The 18,640-nt window shown below is 42.9% G+C and overlaps 1 protein-coding gene across 1 annotated transcript in view; it reads right to left on the reverse strand.

Annotated features, from left to right (window-relative positions):
• Positions 1 to 1,555: 1,555 nt before the first annotated feature.
• GRK5 (G protein-coupled receptor kinase 5) overlaps positions 1,556 to 18,640 on the reverse strand; it is a 335,798-nt gene continuing 318,713 nt past the window's right edge. The window contains exons 13-16 of the mRNA XM_043985213.1: positions 16,898 to 17,035; positions 16,065 to 16,202; positions 11,959 to 12,090; positions 1,556 to 6,996 (exon numbers count right to left, since the gene is read on the reverse strand). Coding sequence (XP_043841148.1) covers positions 6,898 to 6,996; positions 11,959 to 12,090; positions 16,065 to 16,202; positions 16,898 to 17,035 — 507 coding nt within the window. The 3' untranslated portion in view covers positions 1,556 to 6,897. The remainder of the gene's footprint in view (positions 6,997 to 11,958; positions 12,091 to 16,064; positions 16,203 to 16,897; positions 17,036 to 18,640) is intronic.

The following is an 18,640-nucleotide window of genomic DNA, read 5'->3' on the forward strand; positions in this document are numbered from 1 at the left end:
TAATACAGAAATATGTTTAATGTGATCATACATATATAACCTATATCAGATTTCTTTCTGTCTTGGGGAGGGGGAGGGGAGGGTAGCGAGGGAGGGAGAAAATTTGGAACTGAAAATCTTTTGAAAACAAATGTTGAAAACTATCTTTACATGTAACTGGAAAATAATAAAATACTTCTATGATTACAAAAAAGAAAAAGAAAAAAAGAAAGGGAGCCATGATACTGTCTGTCCATAAGGATCCCTGAAGACAGCATATTAAGTCAGAAAACCACATATTACCATTGTCTATGTTAATAGTATTTTTATTTATTTTGTTGAATATTTCCCATTTACAGTTTAATCTGGTGAGATTATTATATATGATTATTATTATTATAATTGGGAGAGCATTGCAGGCTGTCCATTTTATGCCTCTAGTCTATGGTATACTCTGATGACAATATTGTTTCTGTTTCTGTCTCTATTGATCTTCATCATCCTTAAGGCTTTCTTCACATGCATTTATCTCCTCAACATACAATGCTACACTGTCTATCCCACCCCTCCAAATTACTTGTCTTTTGATGATGGTATATCCTTCCAGAGCCATAGCCTAGTCAAAGGTTTCATCTCACCAAAACTCAGTGAGGTCAAATTTGCCTCATTCTGTTGGGATCTCTAGCTCATCTTGGTTTTTTTAGCTGTATATTATGTATTTACAGATACAAATTACAGGGAGACAGATTATGGCTCAATGTAAGGAAGAACTTCCTAATATAGTCAGAGCTGTTTAATGATTAAATGAACTGTCTCGAGAGGTAGAGAATTCCTTGTTACTGAAGATGTTCTGTGGAGTTTGGATGATTGGGGACATTTCATATAAAAATTGCACTTCAGGTCGGACTTGACCTAGTCTAAGTCCTTTCTGACCTTGGAGGTAACTGCTGTGATGGGTAAAACTAAATGTGTGTGGTCACCTTACCTGTCCCCAGTGTGGGAAAAGCTAGCTAGGATTTACTTATAAATTAAAAACTTCAGCAACAGTTTAGGCATTAAGCATTTATTAAAGTACATTCCAGGTTAGCAAAGAGAGAACCTTAAAAAGAACCATAAAAGAACCTTAGAAAGGTCAACCCATGCTCTCTCAGCATGGGGCCCCTGGTAATAATATTCTCACACTGTAGCACCAAGATTTTGTGATTTTGATTCTATTCATCTTTGTATCTCCTAGAAATAAGCTCCCTGAGGGCAGGGATTCTCTTTATCTTGATCTTTGTGTGTCTAGCACTGGAACACAGCGTCCTTGACCATGGCAGGAACTTAATAAATGCCTGAATCAATCCTGTTCAATACTTACCCTTGCTGAGTGAATAAAGTAAGTGAATAAAGGTCTAAGCCTTGTCAAGTGTGGTGAGCAAAGTCAACTCTCAACGTAAATAATGATTAGTAGCTGCAGGTGTCCCCATGAAGAACCTACATGCAGACGATGCATACAGAGTGCCTAGGACAAAATGCAAGAAATGTCATGTTTCTTTTTAAATTAAGGAATTTATTTTTCTAAAAAACAAAACAAAACAAAACAGTGGTTTGATCTAGATACAGCAGCACTGTGACGTTATTAGACAGAATGTATAGAGAATTAGGGCAGCCAGGGAACACAAAAACCACTCTCTCCAGAACAATCTCAGAAACAGAGCTAGTTTTATCAAACAGTGTGAAAATCTTCCAGGGGAAAGAAAAGAGAAAGAGAGAGAGAGAAATCTTAAGATGCTGGAATGATGGTTATTGTTATTGTTATTATTATCATTATTATTAAAACAAGATATAAAGCCATGAACTATTAACCAAGAACATTTGTTTTGGAGTGCTTACAAAAATGACTTTCCAACTGACTCATAACAGTCACATCTAAATCCTTTGGAAAAGCCCTTTCCCTCTTGGAGAGAGCATGACGTTTCCAAATATGTACACATCTTGACCACAGTAGAGCAGGTTTTGAAAATCAGACTGGAAATATGTCCTTGGGCATGAGTGTGAATGTACAATGTTGGTGTTTTAATTGGGTGGGCTTATTGGTTGTTTAAGCAACACCTGTCCAGGTGAGAGATGCTTGTGGGGGAAAGACTGACCTACATGATGTGAAACTACACCAACAAATCTGTATGCCCTTCACCTTCCTGAGCAAAAGTCAAAATGTTAAAAGTCACCCCAGTACATCCCAGATTACAAATAGAATGGAAACTCAAAGAGGACACATTCAGTTGCTCATCTGACTCCTGAAGCCCATCCAGGAGCCTTGAGGTAAGGAGGGAGATGTAAGCAAAAGATTACATGGACAGGATATATTATGTATTTATCATTAGTTGGTGAAGATTTCTTGGGTGATACTTGATTGCCAAGAGACCTGATGTTTCTCCTAAAATCCAGGAACACCAAGCCTTTGATTCTTCTGTTCTGCCTGCCAAGGGAAGTTGCCTTGGCCCCAATGCAAGGCTGATGTACCCCCAAGGAAAACTGTCCAAGAGGTGTGCTCTCTTTGTTGGTTTAGTCATGTTCCAGAAGAGTTCTGTCATTGATGGAACAGCTGGCAAACAGCCAGAAAAGGGAAAGATTTGAAATGATGTAACTTCTTCAGGAAAAGGGGGATGGGAATGGAAGAAGAGGAGTTTCAACACTGTGGATGTTCCTTGATAATTAAGCAAGGCACAGGAACTTCTGGACTCTTAAAAGGCTGTATTATCTTTAGAGGGGAGGCACTCAAGACAATTGGTATCCCAAATGGACTTTTAAGAACCTGAGTGCAAATCCTGTTCCCAAGAAGTAGCCACTGAAACAAGTGGAGTCATCCATGTGCATGTATCTGGAACCCGAGTCAAAATCTGTCCCTGCAGTATTACCCTGTAAGGCGCACTGATATTCAGTCAAGCTACTGACTGCTCTCTTTTAAGCAGCAGTATAACTAGTCCCTTTCCCCCCCTAAAAAATAAAATCAAACCAGAAATAACTATGTTCTCAATGGCAAAGAGCAATACATCTCAGAAGGAAGTTGCATCTTGTTGCTGTTCAAAATGCAGTGGAAGATGACATGGAGTCAAGGGAGCAGTTGTGGAAATCTGTACAGAGTTCTGTAACTCTATATTATCAAATGAAAAACCATTTGTAAAGCGCTTAGCACAGTGCCTGGCACATAGTCAGTACTTAATAGGTTTATTTTCTTCTCTTAAGTATTTTTCTTTGATCATTGACACAAAGAGGAAGAACAGTCCTGTCTACTATGGGAACTGCGTCCTAGGATGTCAATTCCCTGAGGACTGGTTGTGTGTGTGTGTGTGTGTGTGCGTGTGTGTGTTGAGGGGGAGGCTGTCTCCTTAATATCTCAGGTGGTCCCCAGGACCATTGGGAAACTCGATAATGGAGCATGATTATGACAATTTCAGGAACAACCACTGTCTTACTGAAGACAGAAGCAAACAAATTGAAGAAGTTTCTGTATCACTTGGGACCCATTCCTTGGGTCTCACCTCAAAGGCACTGTGTCAATTGACTAATTGTGCACAAAATAACATCCTTAAAGAGGAATTCTTCCTTATAGAGCTCAAATGTGTGTTTTTTAAAAATCTTTTAAAACACCAGATCATCCAAAGATGTCTGGACAAATAACTACTTTTTTGGTCTTAAAACAGATACAGAAGATAAAGCTTGGAAGGGGAAGACTTTCTGATGATTGACTCAAGAGTTTGGCAATATGGATGGACGGTCTCTTGTGCATTGCTTTAATGAGGTGCTCTCTTGTAACAGCTGGGCACTGGCCTTTTGGCTCAAATGATTTAGGGGGCTTAGCAGCAAAATAACCTCAGCTGCAACTTTCACAAACATTTATGGCAGTTATAACAAGAGAAGTATAGCCCCAAGTCTTTCTAGGAATCAATGTTGAGACCTGTGCTTTTGATATGGTCCAAGTGACCCAAGGACTAGAAAAAGAAAAAACAATAGGAGCCCTATTTAGTTTTCTTGAATGTTCTCCAGAGTTTTAAAATAAGTGTCAGATTTTGACATTGAAAAACAACTATTACATTCCCCTTGAAGTATGAACATTTTTTCCCAATATCAATCCGTGTGCAGTTTTGAAATCCCAAAGACTGCGCAAACAGAGAGAAGCCCTTAATGTCAAGATGGCAGGGTGGTGCTTTGGGTTCATGGCGTCTACAGAATGAGCTTTCATTCTGCCACTGAGAAGGGAAGATCAGCAAGGTTGTAGGACTTAATACTGCTATTCAAAGGTATTGCCATTTCCTTGGCAAAAATGGCATGGATGGATGGTAGTACCTACCTCTAATCCAACCCAAAGAAATGAAAAGATCAATTAGTCCAAGAACTGGTCCAGGAGATAATCAGACTCTGAAATTAATACTGCAGATTAAAGGCATATGAGGGAAATTAAAATATTTCTATTCTCCCATTTCTTTGTAGAACCACCTCAAAATTATGCAGCCCAATCTTCAAGCTCCCTTTCTAGCATATGTGTATTTCCCAAAAGGCACATAACTGAAGTTTAGAATCTAAGGATGAGATTCTACTGTTTGCTAGTTGTGTGATAAAGGGCAAGTAACTTTTCCTCTCTGGGCTTCGATTTCCCTCTATATAAAATGAAGGGGTTAAGCTAGATGATCTAAAGTTCATTTTATAATTCAAACATTCTATGATTATGAAATTAGGTTGTGGATTTAAGTCTCACAAGATGCTTTTCCCTGAAAACTCACCCCATTATTATTTGATTCACCCAAACAAAGTAAGTACTGAGTGGTCTCCTCCCCAAACATTGGCAATCCACTAAACCATAGCCCAGAAGTGCAGAAGGCCATGGGAAATGGTGGCAGCAAATGCCTGGCATGTCTTGAGGGGAGTCAGGTTAATCCATTGCTCACCTTGCTTAGGTGGGAGCCCTTGGGGTGCTAGTGTGAGAGTAGGATAATTTGATCGATGTCTCCTTGTTAGAAAGGAGATTGGGAAACCCAAGTGTTAAGGATGAAACAGTTTACGTGGAAGTATCTGCTTCCCATACAAGGAAGTAAGATCCCAGACAAGTTACTTAATATTTCTAGACCTCAAGTTTCCTCAACTGTAAAATGAAGGAGTAGGACAAGATGGTCTTTGAAGTTGCTTCCAGTTGTATCTATTATCCTGTGATTCTTTGACACTGGGATTGTCTCTAGAGGTCTTTTACCCATTTGGGTTCTGTGGATCCTGGCTGGGGTTACTGCCTACATTTCTAACTTATATTTTCAGATCCTTGGAAAGGCCTTCTTTGTCTCAAATCTCTGGTCTGACCTTGGAAGGGTGAAAGACATGCTTACAGAGACTGGCTCACACAGTTATTTATTTTCTAAAGTCAGAACTGCCTTTGTTTGGCCTCTCAAGTGCCATGCCACCATTTTGGTCACTGTTCCTTTCCATGGGCCAGCCAATTTTGGGACCAGAGCAGCCAGGGAAATCCACCTCTGCCTGATCATTGGCCACTTACCAAACTACCCATATGACGGGTTTGGTAACTAGAGACCCTTTCACTCACAATTCACCCAGGAACCAGGAGAAATTTGCATGAGAGGCCTAGTTTTCTGTTTTGTACTACTGTGTTCCTTCTCCCTAGGACGTCTCAAAAGAAATCTTGGTTACATATAGAGGCACCAAAAAGTTTCCTTCTTGTCTTTATTATTCTCAACCAAACATTAGAGCTGATACATACTTCTCCTACATCTAGGCTTCTTTGTCTATAAAAGTTTAAGACACTTGGGATTTCCTTTAATTCTCATTATTCTTGTATTTCCCACTTAAAAAAAATACAACCCAAACTTTAGGGAAATGCATGGAAACAAGAGGTCAGGACACACTAGGTGGGAAGGACAATATTCTCTGCCCAAGCACCAATGGCCCCAAATCTTCTAGGCCCTGACCATGTTTCCTTTCCCTGGAGACTATTTCTAATGCAAAAAGGGGATGGAGAATGGAAAACAGGACCCTGAATCACACCATAAATATTTTGATGATCTAGGAAAAAAACCCTGGTGTTAAACTCAATGGTGCCAGCAGGTCCCAGCCTCACATGGAAGAAATTCTCAAATGGGGTTAAGTCACAAGTGTGCCCTTTTTTTTCCTTTTTTTTTTCCTTTTTTTTTAAGCATTTAATACAAGACATTACAAACTAACAGAGAGATTGTAAGCAGTGTTGCTATAAATCAAATATACAAACGAATGTAAGTTAGTTAGGAATAAATTGTGCCTTCAAATGCATGTATGGAAATATAACCCATTAGCTAATGTGAAATTGGAGTAATTCTCTACAGTTAATAAAAACAACAATTTTTCAATTGAGGCTCTGGAAGTCTTGAGTCACATTTTAAAAATCCCACCCCGCCCCCCTTCCCTCCCTTTCCCTTCAATGTCTTAAAACACATGGCTTTACAACGGCTGCACAGAAAATATACACCCTCAAAGTCTGACTTTCATTTAAATACAAATATACAAAATGTAAACTGAGACAATAGAGAAATTTACAAAACTTTTCTTTAAAAATAATAAGGACAAAATTCAGTTCTAGGTATGATGCTATTTAAATACGTGCAAGTTGTCTCAATCTGTTGGATTTCTATTGCAATATTCTACAGAGACCAAGTACCATCACACCAGCTGTCTGTCCAAGGGCCCCCCTCCAGAAAACAGACCTGAGTGGGAATTTCTTCAGGAAAATTGGAGGCTCCACTTGCCGGGTTTGGACAGGGTCCCTCTCTGGCTTTTGGAGGGGTGGAATCATTGGCCTGACTCAGTGATGGTGGTGGCGATTGTTGGCAGGAGCTCTGTTTCTAAAGTGGAAGGACTAGGGTGTGGCCCCCATGTGTAACTCCCAGATTGGAACTGAGACTAGCTGCTTCCAGTAGAGTTTGAACGTACATGGTTGGAGTTGATGTGATGGTTAAAATTCGTCTTGGAATTAGTAGTACTCTTGGAGTTGTTCTGATGCTGGAAGAGAGAAAAACCATTAGACCTGCTACAAGCACATACAGAGGCAAACATTTAAAAGTTAAGTTGGTAAACTGGGACTTGCCCTCATGTCCTGTGATCCCAAATCCAGGGCTTTTTCAATTACATCTCCACATAGTACGGAGAAAGAAAGAATCCAGCTACTGTTTCGGAGGTGCTTTCTAGCCCCCCTGAGGATTTCTACTAGGTCACCTCCCCCTTGGAGGAATTCTAAGGGCCAGGAGGGCATCTGTGTATCATTTGCATCTATCAGACTTGTTGAGAGATTGTTGGACTGGCATTGGGATCATCTGATGGACAAGGGGAAGAGGTAGGGGAAAGGGCATAGCAGAACCTTTGGCTTCCAGATGCTTTGAAAGGGGGGAACCTGGGAAAATGAGCGGCAGCTGTGCTGTCCTGGCAGTGACAACTTGGAACACTTTTAGCTACTCAAGTTTTCGTTCAGGATTACTAACCAAGCAGTCACGGCACTGCAAGCAGGCCTGTGATTTGCTTGACGAAAACTCCTATTCCCCTTTCTTTTAAGGAATCTGTAATTTCCCCCCAGACCTTCTGCGTGGCATCTGGTCCAGGCCAATGACTGGAACCTCCTGGGTGTTAGGAAGACATCACGATTCTTAACAATGGTTCCGTGGAGGGGAGGGCACAGATAGGGCAAACTAGCTTTTCTTGGCACAGCTGTGCCTCAAGGGGGAAATGAGCTGTAGGTTTGGCTTCCTATGCTGGGGTCAGAGAGGAGAGGGAGAAGAGCGATGTGAAGTGTAAAGGATAATGGGGATGAGGAAGTAGCCTTCACAGGGATAGTGGGAAGGGAAATTTAAAGACCTGCTGCTCCAGTCTCTTCCTTTCTCCTCCCAACTCCCACTCCAAATTTGTTGAATGGCACAAAAGAATTCCATATCACTGGATTTGGGATAAAGAAATACCAAAAGAAATGGAGCAAAGAGGTGGCTTTAATATCACCTTTTATAGACCACATTGTGATAAAATAATGGGATTTAGCAGATACTCAAAAACCCACCTGGAGATTAATCTAAACTGATTGAATTAAGCGAGAGTGATTGACTGCTGATTAGCCTACTTCAGGTTAACTAGATTGTAATCATACCTGGCTAGCCCTTAAGAAGGTATTGTTCTCAGAAGCTAGAATTTGAACTTAACTCGAGACCACCTTCAAGTCCAGTGAACCAATGGATTTGGATGACGCTAACCAATCAGCTTGAAGCAGTGTGTAAGGACCGCCTCTGCTATGGACCTATAAAAAGTTTCCACACTCAATTTGCTGGGATTTAGTGATTGAAGCAGGCTCCTCCTGGTGGAGGACTTGAGGAGGAACCCAACCAGGCTGGAACTCTAGCTTAGATAGGCCTTTTCTTAACTTTCTGAACTCCACGTGAATGCCTGGTATTCTTTAATAAATGTTTAATGCCCAAAGACTGGTGCTAAAGCTTCTAATTCAAGGCGACCACACAATTTAGATTTTAAACAACACAACATCCATGCCCTGGATCTTCATGGCCACTCATACTCTCCAAAATTCTTCAAGGCTCTTGTGTCCCTCAGAGAACCTGAAGAAAGCTGGAGATCTCTGGGCCTCCCTTTCCTTAGCATCCTCAAAGCAGTTCCCCCCGCCCCATCCTCCCTGTCCCCCCTTCCCAGAAGCACAGTATCTGTATTCTTTGCTAAGTCACCAAAGACAAACCCTGTCCTCTCTGTCCTGGAGTCTACAGTAGAATGAGCACAAAGAAGAGCTAAGGAATCAGTAGGAATTAATTGTCTGAAGGGGCAAGAGAATACAAGATAGCTTATCCCCCCATAGCAGGAAAAACCCTTACATCTATAAAGTACTGTGATATCCATCATCTCATTGGAGCCCTCCCAGCATCTCTGGGAGGCAGACAGGGAAGGTGCTTATATCCCCACTGTGTGGGTAGGGAAGCCTCAGCTTGGAAAGGAAAAGTGACCTCTTTCCCATCTCTCCCTCCTCTTCTTGATCCCCAGGCCTCCAGGCCCTCATTAGTACCTTCATGGACTATTATGGTGCCTTCCTAATTGGGATCTATCTCTGCTTTCACCTGGTTTCAGTCCCTCCATCCTACCTCTTCTCCAAGAATCAGCTTCTTCATCTGCTGAGCTCAAGGGACTCTCTTCCTTCTAATTTTCTCACAGCACTTGGTCCTATTCCCTCCTTTGCCCTGATTATAGTCTATCTTGTATCACACCCACCGCTACAAACTATATACTCTCTACATCCTACTGGTTATACTGTAAGCTTCTGGAGGGCAGGCATGATGGAGTTTTTCATCTTGTATCTCCCTTTTGTAGCACAGTTCACGGCACATAACACTTGCTTAAATACTGCTGCCAAACTCATCTTCCTTAGGTCCAGATCCAATTATGGAAACACCCCTCAAGACCATCCCAAGACTCTTGGTTGCCTGGGACAGAGGCTCTCAAAAAACATGCAGCCAACATCCCCGAGTTTTGCTAGGCATGCTTCAAATCATGTGGAACTCACCCATTCCATCACATGGACATGCATGACCCTCTGGTAGTGTGGAGTGACAGACTACTCACAGCAAAGGATGATACTGCGCTGTCTCTCACTCTAATTCCTTACACTTAGCATGTGCTCCTGCCTTTCTGGACTATGCACCATCAACCCAACATCCCCAATACTTTCAAGTCTCTGGACCTTGACTCACACTGTTCCCTATTTCTGGAATGCTTGATGAGTCTCCTACTTTGATGAAATCTCACCCATAATCCAATTCCTAGTCAGAGCCTTGGAAAGAAGAACGAGATTTTTGGCTCTTTTAATTTTCCAAAAAGATTGCTCAACTTAGAACTGATTCATCAGGAAAAAAAGACAATATCCTTCCTGCATTTCTTACTTTTTAAACATTAGCTCAGCTCTCTCCAGCCAAGAAAGTCTCCTCAGATTTGGATCAGCACATTGCCTGTGCCTTTTTATGGGTTGATATGTTCATTTGTATCATGTGTGCATATTCTCTCCTACTAGACTGAAAGCTCTATGAGGGCGAGAAAATGCCCTCATAGCATCAATTTCTGCACAGAGCATCAATTTCTGCACAGAGAATGTACTTAATATTTTGCCTAAGATTAAAGTTGACTTGCTTTCTCCCCATACCTGTCTTGCTCCCCACCACAGAGAAAATCAGTGGGAAAGCTAGGATTAGAATCCAGATCATCCCCTTAGTCCACCTGACTTCAGACTCCTAATTCTATGCCAGCCCATCACACTATTTTCCTGGATGCAAAGTGAGTGACTCCTTGGGGTAGAATATATTGCTGGGTTCTCCTGATTTGTAGACTTAAAACGTTGGGACTGGACCAGGGGATCTGGAGGGTCTATGTCAACCCCTGGAATGGGCTAACCCTGTAACTAACTACCAGGACTCTTTTCCCCTCCCTGGGACTCACTCTGCCTAGCTCCTCTGTTTGTCAGGGACAGTCATAGGTAATTGACATCTTTGTTCTATGTTTCTTCTGTGGTACCAATATCCTGGTTTTGCCACAAATCTGCTCTGTGATCTTGGGTGAGTCATTCTCCAAATAGGTGCCTTGGTTTCATCATTTATAAAATAAGGTTCCTTAATCTCAGAGGTCCTTCCAGCTCTCATTTTCCTCTGTTCACATCAGTTGTCTTCCTTACGTTGTCAACTTCTCAAGGTTAGTGACACATCTGTTTAACTGACTTGGCATGGTGTCTGACCCAGGATTAGGGCTCTGAACAAACTTATTGTAGGCTACTGGAAACCTGGAGGCAACTAGGTGGCTTAGTGGATAGAGTGCTGGGCTTGGAGTCAGGGAGACCTGAGTTCAAATCCCACCTCAGACACTAGCTGTGTGACTCTGGGCAAGTCACTAAGCCTTGTTTGCCTTAATTAATTGGAGAAGAAAATGGCAAACCATTCCAGTATGTTTGCCAAGAAAATCTCATAAAGGGTCATGAGGAGTCAGACACAAATGAACAACAACAAAAAATGGAAACCCATTTGTGAAACTATTTCTCTGACTCATTCTGGTACTGGATTCTCCCACACAGAGTCTGGAGGATGCCCTTGAAGCCCACTGCTCATTGGGGAAGCCCTCTATGCCTCATCTCTCCACTTCTACACAACAGTAACTCACACAAACAGGTTGCTTTACATGCATCATCTCCTTTGAATCTCACAAAAGCTCTGTGAGTGGGACAGGGTTGGGTATCATCAACATGGGGTCAGGGAAAGAATGCTGGATGATTTGGTACCAGAAGCACCGAGTTCAGATCTTGGCTCTGTCAATTCCTACCTGAGTCTGAACTTGGGAAAGTCCCTTAGTCTCGCTGTGTTCAGTTTTTGAATCTGTGGGTTGGCCTAGATGAATTTGAAGGCCCCTTAACCTTCCGGCTCTGATTCTAGCATTCCCATCTTAGAGATCAGAAAGCTTGTTCAAAGTTACACTATCGAGGAGCAGCAAAAGTGGAGCCTAAACTCAGCAATTCTGACTCCAAGTCAACCACATCATGATGCTTCTGTCAACAAAACACCCCCTGAACCACACAATGAAGACATACCACCCAAGTAGCCCCTGTACCCTAGGTAAGGGGATGGTGCAGAAGAGCGGGATTATTTCATTTTCATTTCTGTACTCTTCAAAAATAGCTCAAATTTTTTTTTTTTTGCTGCTTGTTGCATATTACCTGAGTTGATCCTCACACCACTGCATGAGACTGCTGTTGCAGATGGCTTTATACCTAATTTACAGATGGGAAAACTGAGGTTCTGAAGACACAACTGAGAGTGATAGAATCTGAACTCAGCTCTTTGGACACCAAAGCCATGGTTCTTTCACTCTGGTGTCAGAACCAACGACAACATTTTACTCTTTTTACTTGAACTCAGGGGTTACATGGATGGACTCAGCCCAAGGTCTCACCTGACGCTTGAATATTCGATGTAGCAAGCCTTTCTTTGGCGGTTCAGGAGGGTAGCTCCGATTCAGGTCGGGTGAAAGAGTACCGTTTGGTCCAAACACATTCAACTCTTTGAAACACTCTGTTTCTATCATCTGGGGAAATGGAGGCAAAACCAGACAGGCATTATAGAAGCCACATCCTGTTACTTTTCACAGAAAGGAGAAAGTCAGAGCAGCGGGTTCCTGGTGTGAGGAAGAACAAACTGCCTTCTCAGGGCCCAGAAACTTCATTTCTCCTCTTTTTAAACTGAGAGACAATCAGCTGCACCAGCATTCTCAGCCTTAGTTTCTAAGAAATGCTATTGGTAGAACTAAGGCAGGGGCAGCAGGGTGTGAGGTGTCATTTAGCGGGAGAATGGGAAGCAGCCCCAAGGTGGCTTCCCAATCTTGCTTCATGAAGAGATGGCCAGATCCTGCTTGAGGGGTGAGAGACAGAAAGATGGGGAACACAGGGAACTATGACTGATGTCAGTTCCCAAAGAGTATTTTTTAAAGGAAATTAAATTAGATAATTATTATGGCAGCACCTTGGACACCTTGTTATATGTCAGAAAAATTCTACCTGGAGGAAGCTTGGTAAAGGAGAGAGAGAGAGAGAGAGAACTGAGTTTTGAGGACCTGGATTCAAATCCTGGTCTTTCCATTTACTATCTGTGTCATGGTGGACATAGTATTTGGGCTCTCTGGGCCTCAGTTTACCTATCTGTACTAGCTGGCCTCTAAAGTCTTTTATGGCCTTTAGTTTATGATCCTGAAGGCCTTTTTTTTGGACCTTGTAGATAACCACTCAATATATATTAGCCTATACTTTTTAAAAAATTTGCTTTTTTTTTTCTTTTGGTGAGGCAATTGGGGTTAAGTGACTTGCCCAGGGTCACACAGATAGTAAGTGTCAAGTATCTGGGACAAGATTTGAACTCAGATCCTCCTGAATCCAGGGCCGGTGCTCTATCCACTGTGCCACCTAGCTGCCCCAGCCTATATACATTTTTTTAAAAAGGGGTAGCTAGGTGGCGTAGTGGATAAAGCGCTGGCCCTGGATTCAGGAGTACCTGAGTTCAAATCCAGCCTCAGACACTTGACACTTGCTGGCTGTGTGACCCTGGGCAAGTCACTTGGCCCCCATTGCCCCGTAAAAAAAAAAATAGCTGGGTCCTTCCCTAATAAGATGAGAGTACTAAAAATAATACCATTGAAAATAACCTTTTAGTACTACTAAAAATTACAAACACTAACATCCACACAATAGCCTTGCTGAGTACTTTCACACAGTAACAACACCCAATATGGTATTTAAACGTTTGCCAAGTCCCTCCTCACATGAATTGTCTCACTCGAAGCCCATGGCAGCCCTTCAAGGGCAACATTACGGGTGCCCTTGTCCTCCTTTTACTTAAAAGGAAACTGAGGCTCAGGGACATTGCTTCTGTTCAGTTACAGCTAATCATGGTGGGAGCTGAGGTTTGAACCAAGGTCTTTAAGGCCAACACTTTCTCCACTAGTCTCATTTGACCTTCCCAAGACAGTTAGTGAGATAAAATGAGACGTCTGAAAAGCTCTTTGCAAGCCTGAAGAAAATGCTATAGAAATGCTAGCTATTATTATTACAGACATGCTGGGCTGATTCATGTTGTGGCAGCATGATTGCTATTTATAGTAGCTTGCCTAGAGAGACAAAGCTCCACATTCACAGATTGAGAGCCTCATGTAACTCCATGCTCTTTAGGAAGTTGTAGGATATTGCCAATTAAGGCTTTTGAAGTCACGTTCCATTTTTACAAATGACGGGGATAAATTGTGTTAAATCGTTTTTCATTCGTGTCCCAACTCTCTGTGACTCCATTTGGGGTGTTCTTGGCAGAGGTATTGGAGTGGTTTGCCATTTCCTTCCCTTAGCTCATTTTTCAGATGAGGAAAAGGAGGCAAACAGGGTTAAATGACTTGCCCAGGGTCACGCAGCTAGTAAGTGTCTGAAGCCAGATTTGAACTCTGGAAGATGAGTTTTCCTGACTCCGGACCTGATGCTTTATCCACTGCATCACCTAGATGCTCAGCAAAAAACTATTTTGCTGTTATTACTATTTGGAAAAGGGAGGTGAGGGAAAGTCTGAAAACAGTCAGGAAAGAGCCACCCATTTATACTCAAAGGCTTTGCTTTCAAATCTCAGCTGTGTCACTTACTATACATATGACCTCGGGCAGATCTATTGACTTCTCTGGGCCTTAGTTCATCTGTAAAAGGTGGTTGAACTTGATGTCTCTAAAATCCGTTCTAGGTCTAAATCTGTGAACTGACCAAGTCTTCTGCCTCAGAGGCTCCAATCTTCCCTCAGGAAGGAGGAGGAGGAGGAGCTAAGTATCGATGAGCAAGAAGAAGCTATGTTTCAGGTGGAAACTAAAATGGAATTTTTTTTTTTTTTTTTTGTGGAGCTGGTTAGCATTTGTGACAAAATCTAGACCTCATGATTAAAAGTGATGATCAAGAGGGGCAGCTAGGTAGCGCAGTGGATAAAGCGCAGGCCCTGGATTCAGGAGGACCTGAATTCAAATCTGGTCTCAGACACTTGACACTAACTAGCTGTGTGACCCTGGGCAAGTCACTTAACCCTCACTGCCCCACCAAAAAAAAATGATGATCAGGTAAATCATTAGAGACCCTTTTGTCTGCTTTGGGGTAAATCACTGATCATTCTAATGCAAGAAGCCATTAGCCCACTCTAGAGCTATCCTTGCTCTGGAGATGTGGGAAGATATGGGAGTGGAAAGTGAGGTGTGGACTCATCCATAATCCTAGGCCCCTGGAGAAGGGGAAGAATCGCCAATGCTAGGACATGTAGCCCATGCTTTAAGAAGGCCCTGGACTCATAGTTGAAGGGGCTCTGACTCAGGCTAGTCTGTTCATCAACACCATTGGATGGTAAGAGATTATTAAGTCAAATGCCATGTGGCATTCTCAGGGAAGTTAGGCTGAGCTAGCCTGGTTACAATTCCACCCTGTTATGTTGTTACCCTGGTTACACTTTCTAGGGGAACACACCAATCCAAGTTGAGCTTGCCAGAGACATGTGATGGAGAGCAGAGATAGCATGATATATGGCAAACACCTTCAATATGGATGCATTAGACCCAGGTTCAAGTTGTGGGGGTTGCTATTTACTATGGGACCTGGAGCCAATTGCCAGGTCACAGACTTGGAACTAGAAAGAACCTTTGTGGTTATCTAATCTAACTGCCTTATTTTACAAATGAGGATTTAGGAACCAGAGAAGATGATTTGCCTAAGATCATACAGGTCAATCAATCAATAAACACTTATTAAGCACTTACTACTTTGGGGCAGTTAGGTGTCAGTAGATAGAGTGGGGGGGGGGGGAGGGACTTGGAGTCAGGAAGACTATCTTTGTGACTATAAATGTGGCCTCAGACCTTGGGCAAGTCACTTAACTCTTTTTGCCTCAGTTTCCTTATCTATAAAATGAGCTAAAGAAGGAAAGGACAAACCACTCCAGTATCTTTGCCAAGTCAACAATAAGTTTAGAAAAAGAAAAGAAATCCCAAAGGGCAGCCTGCTTGCTGAAGGGTCTCTGATGTGTGTGTGTGTGTGTGTGTTCCGGGCTGCTTATAGGAATCAGTATTTTTTTTAAGACCCACCATTTTGGCTGTGTCCCAGTCTGCCCAGCAGTATAACTCCAGAATCCTTCACAAGCCAATCCCTAGAGTATAGGGTTCAGGACAATTGTGACCAATTTGCTGTATTATAGAGAAGGCTTGGCCTGCAAGGGTGGACACCTGCACTTTTTACACCCAACTCTAGGGGAGAAGGGGAATGGGTTCCATTTCTTCTTGGCTCCTCTTCCCTTCTTGATTTTAGTTCGACAAGGCACCCCCAAGCTCTGGAGGCCTCACCCCACTAGTTCTGGCAATTTGTCCAGCCTTTGGCTGGAGGTTGTTGTACCCCGCTCCCCTACCTCGGTAAAACATGAGGAACACAAGCAATCCTCATTTTCCTCTCCCCTCACCCTCAAATAGACGGGACTGCCAGAGCCTGTACCCAAGTCCCAGCTTACCTCATTTTGCCATGGAATCGATACGGATCCTGTGGAGAACTTGGAATAGAAATCGTCATCTGTGTGGTCCAGGTTGACACCTTTGACGGTGGAGAACTGCTCGATGTCCAACACATCCTTACAGTACACGGCCCGGGGCTACGGCCAGGGAGAAAGAAAAGGGCAGGGGTTAGTCTGCCACCCACTGGCTGGGCCCAGGCTCGGCCCATGCCCTGGTAAGGCGCTGCTTTAGGCTAGTCCATTCCATCTTTGGACACCCACAGACTGTTAGAACTGGGGAAGGACCCTGGGAAGTCATTTAGGTTAACTCATCACTTAGAGCTGGAAGGGAAATTCTTCCTCCTCAGAACTCTCACAGGAAGGATCTTTGAGGCCATCTTCTCCAACTGCTTCATTTTACAGGTGAAGAAATTGAGATTCAGCAAGACCATTAGTCTTGATACTCGGGATATAAATCCAGGGCTCTTCCCTACTGCCAGCCCCTGCCCTGACCCCCCCCCCCACTTCAAGTTGTTGGATTCTACTGTTATCTGTGCCTGTGTCTTGTCTCTCTATTAGATTGTAGGTTCTTTGAGTGGACAGAGGACTGAGGCCCAAAGATGGCATGTGCCCGGCTCAAGGCCCCACAGGGTGTTAGTGGTGGAGTGGAGACTACAACCCAAGCTTCCTCACTGCTCTTTCCATGAGACCTGTGGGCTCCATAAACATTTATTGCTGGAATGACCTTTGAAAGGAGCATACACACTCTTGACATGTTGGAGAGGTTGGTGTTCCATCAGCCTTGGTCTAAAAGTGACTCGAGGGAAGCTATCTGGGAGAGGGAAGTTACTTACATCCGGTACAAAGGGAGGGTCCAACATCCCTGCTTCCAATCGCTTGAAATTCATGTTCCTGAAAAATGGGTGTCTCTTCACTTCCATAGCCCCCTCCTCTCGACAGCCCAGCCTCTGCTTTGCATCTTTGGCTAGTAGCTGTAATCAATAAGGGGAGGGCAATGAAACATTCTGGTGCATGTAAAGGACTTAGCCATATAGAACCTCAGAAAGAAATAGTGGCAGCTCACTGTTTACAGAGTACGCCCCATACAAGCACAGGGAGGGATGATTCTCCCCCTTTTCATGGATGAGGAAACTGAGACATTGGGAGATGAAGTGACTTGCCCATAGTTACGGTGCTAGTAAAGTGACAAAAGCTGGACCTCGAACCCAAGTCCTGAGGAGTGTTCTGCTGCTTCAAGAACCTCCTTTTTTGTTCAGTCATTTCAGTTGTGTCAGACTCTTTGTGACCCCATTTGGGGTTTTCTTGGCAAAGATACTGGAGTGGTATGCTATTTCCTTCTCTAGCTCATTTTACAGATGAGGAAACCGAGGCAAACAGGGTTAAGTGACTCACCCAGGGTCACAAACCACGTAAGTGTCTGAGGCTGGATTTGAACTGAGGAAAGACTCCAGGCCTGGCATTCTATCTACTGTGCCACCTAGATACCTTGAAAACACTGCCCCCCCACACCCCACCAATTACCACAAAATAACAACAAAAGAAATAATCCCAAAGCTGACTTCTTTAAACTTCTAGAGCACTTATAATTTATTCCATTCATTTAGTACTTAGACTATTCTTACAGGCACTGTTTGGATGAAGCTATATGGCTCAATGGATAGAATGTTCTCTGGGTCTAGGGTCAGTAAGACCTGGATTCAAATCCAGCCTCAGACATTCACGAACCTCTTATTTGCTTTAATCTGTAGAAGGAAATGGCAAACCATTCAAGTATCTTTGCCAAGAAAACCTTATACAGGATCATGAAGAGTCAGCTATGACTAAATGCCTGAGCTACAACAACAATGTACATGTGCTGGGTTCCCTAGCATTCATTCACCAAATATTTGTTAAGCACCTATGGTATATAAGACATTGGGCTATCTTTGAATCCCCCAAAGTAATACCTGTCACAATAATAACTCTCTCTCTCTCTCTCTCCACTTAGGGCTTACAAATCATGCTTCCTTTTTTGTAAACAACTCTGAGAGTTTGTCATCATTATTGTTATTGTTATTCCCATTTTATAGATGAGGTAGCTGAGTCTCAGAGAGGTGAAGTAAATTGCCCAAAGTCACACAGTTGATAGGATCTGAGCTCAGCATGTCCCGGGTATCCTGAATCCCAAACCAATACTTTTTTTTTGGGGGGGGGTGGCAATGAGGGTTTAGTGACTTGCCCAGGGTCACACAGCTAGTAAGTGTCAAGTATCTGAGGTTAGATTTGAACTTGGGTCCTCCTGAATCCAGGGCTGGTGCTTTATCCACTGTGCCACCTAGGCGCCCCTAAACCCAATGCTCTTTTACACTATTCTGCCTTTAGCAGATATTGGATGAGGATTTACTGATCTGTTGTTTATAAAGGCATAATTGTGTGAATCTGGGTTTCATACTCATCTCTTCTTTCACCTGTTTCCTCCTGCCACATTTTTAGAGCACTGAGTTACCCCAGAAGTGGGAGAGATATTTTTCTTCTCTCTAACCCAACCACATCAGCTTTTTGGGTTTGGGCTCATCTCACAATTTGCCAATATCTTT

The sequence above is a fragment of the Dromiciops gliroides genome, chromosome 2 (assembly GCF_019393635.1).
Source record: "Dromiciops gliroides isolate mDroGli1 chromosome 2, mDroGli1.pri, whole genome shotgun sequence".
Classification (NCBI taxonomy): Eukaryota; Metazoa; Chordata; class Mammalia; order Microbiotheria; family Microbiotheriidae; genus Dromiciops; species Dromiciops gliroides.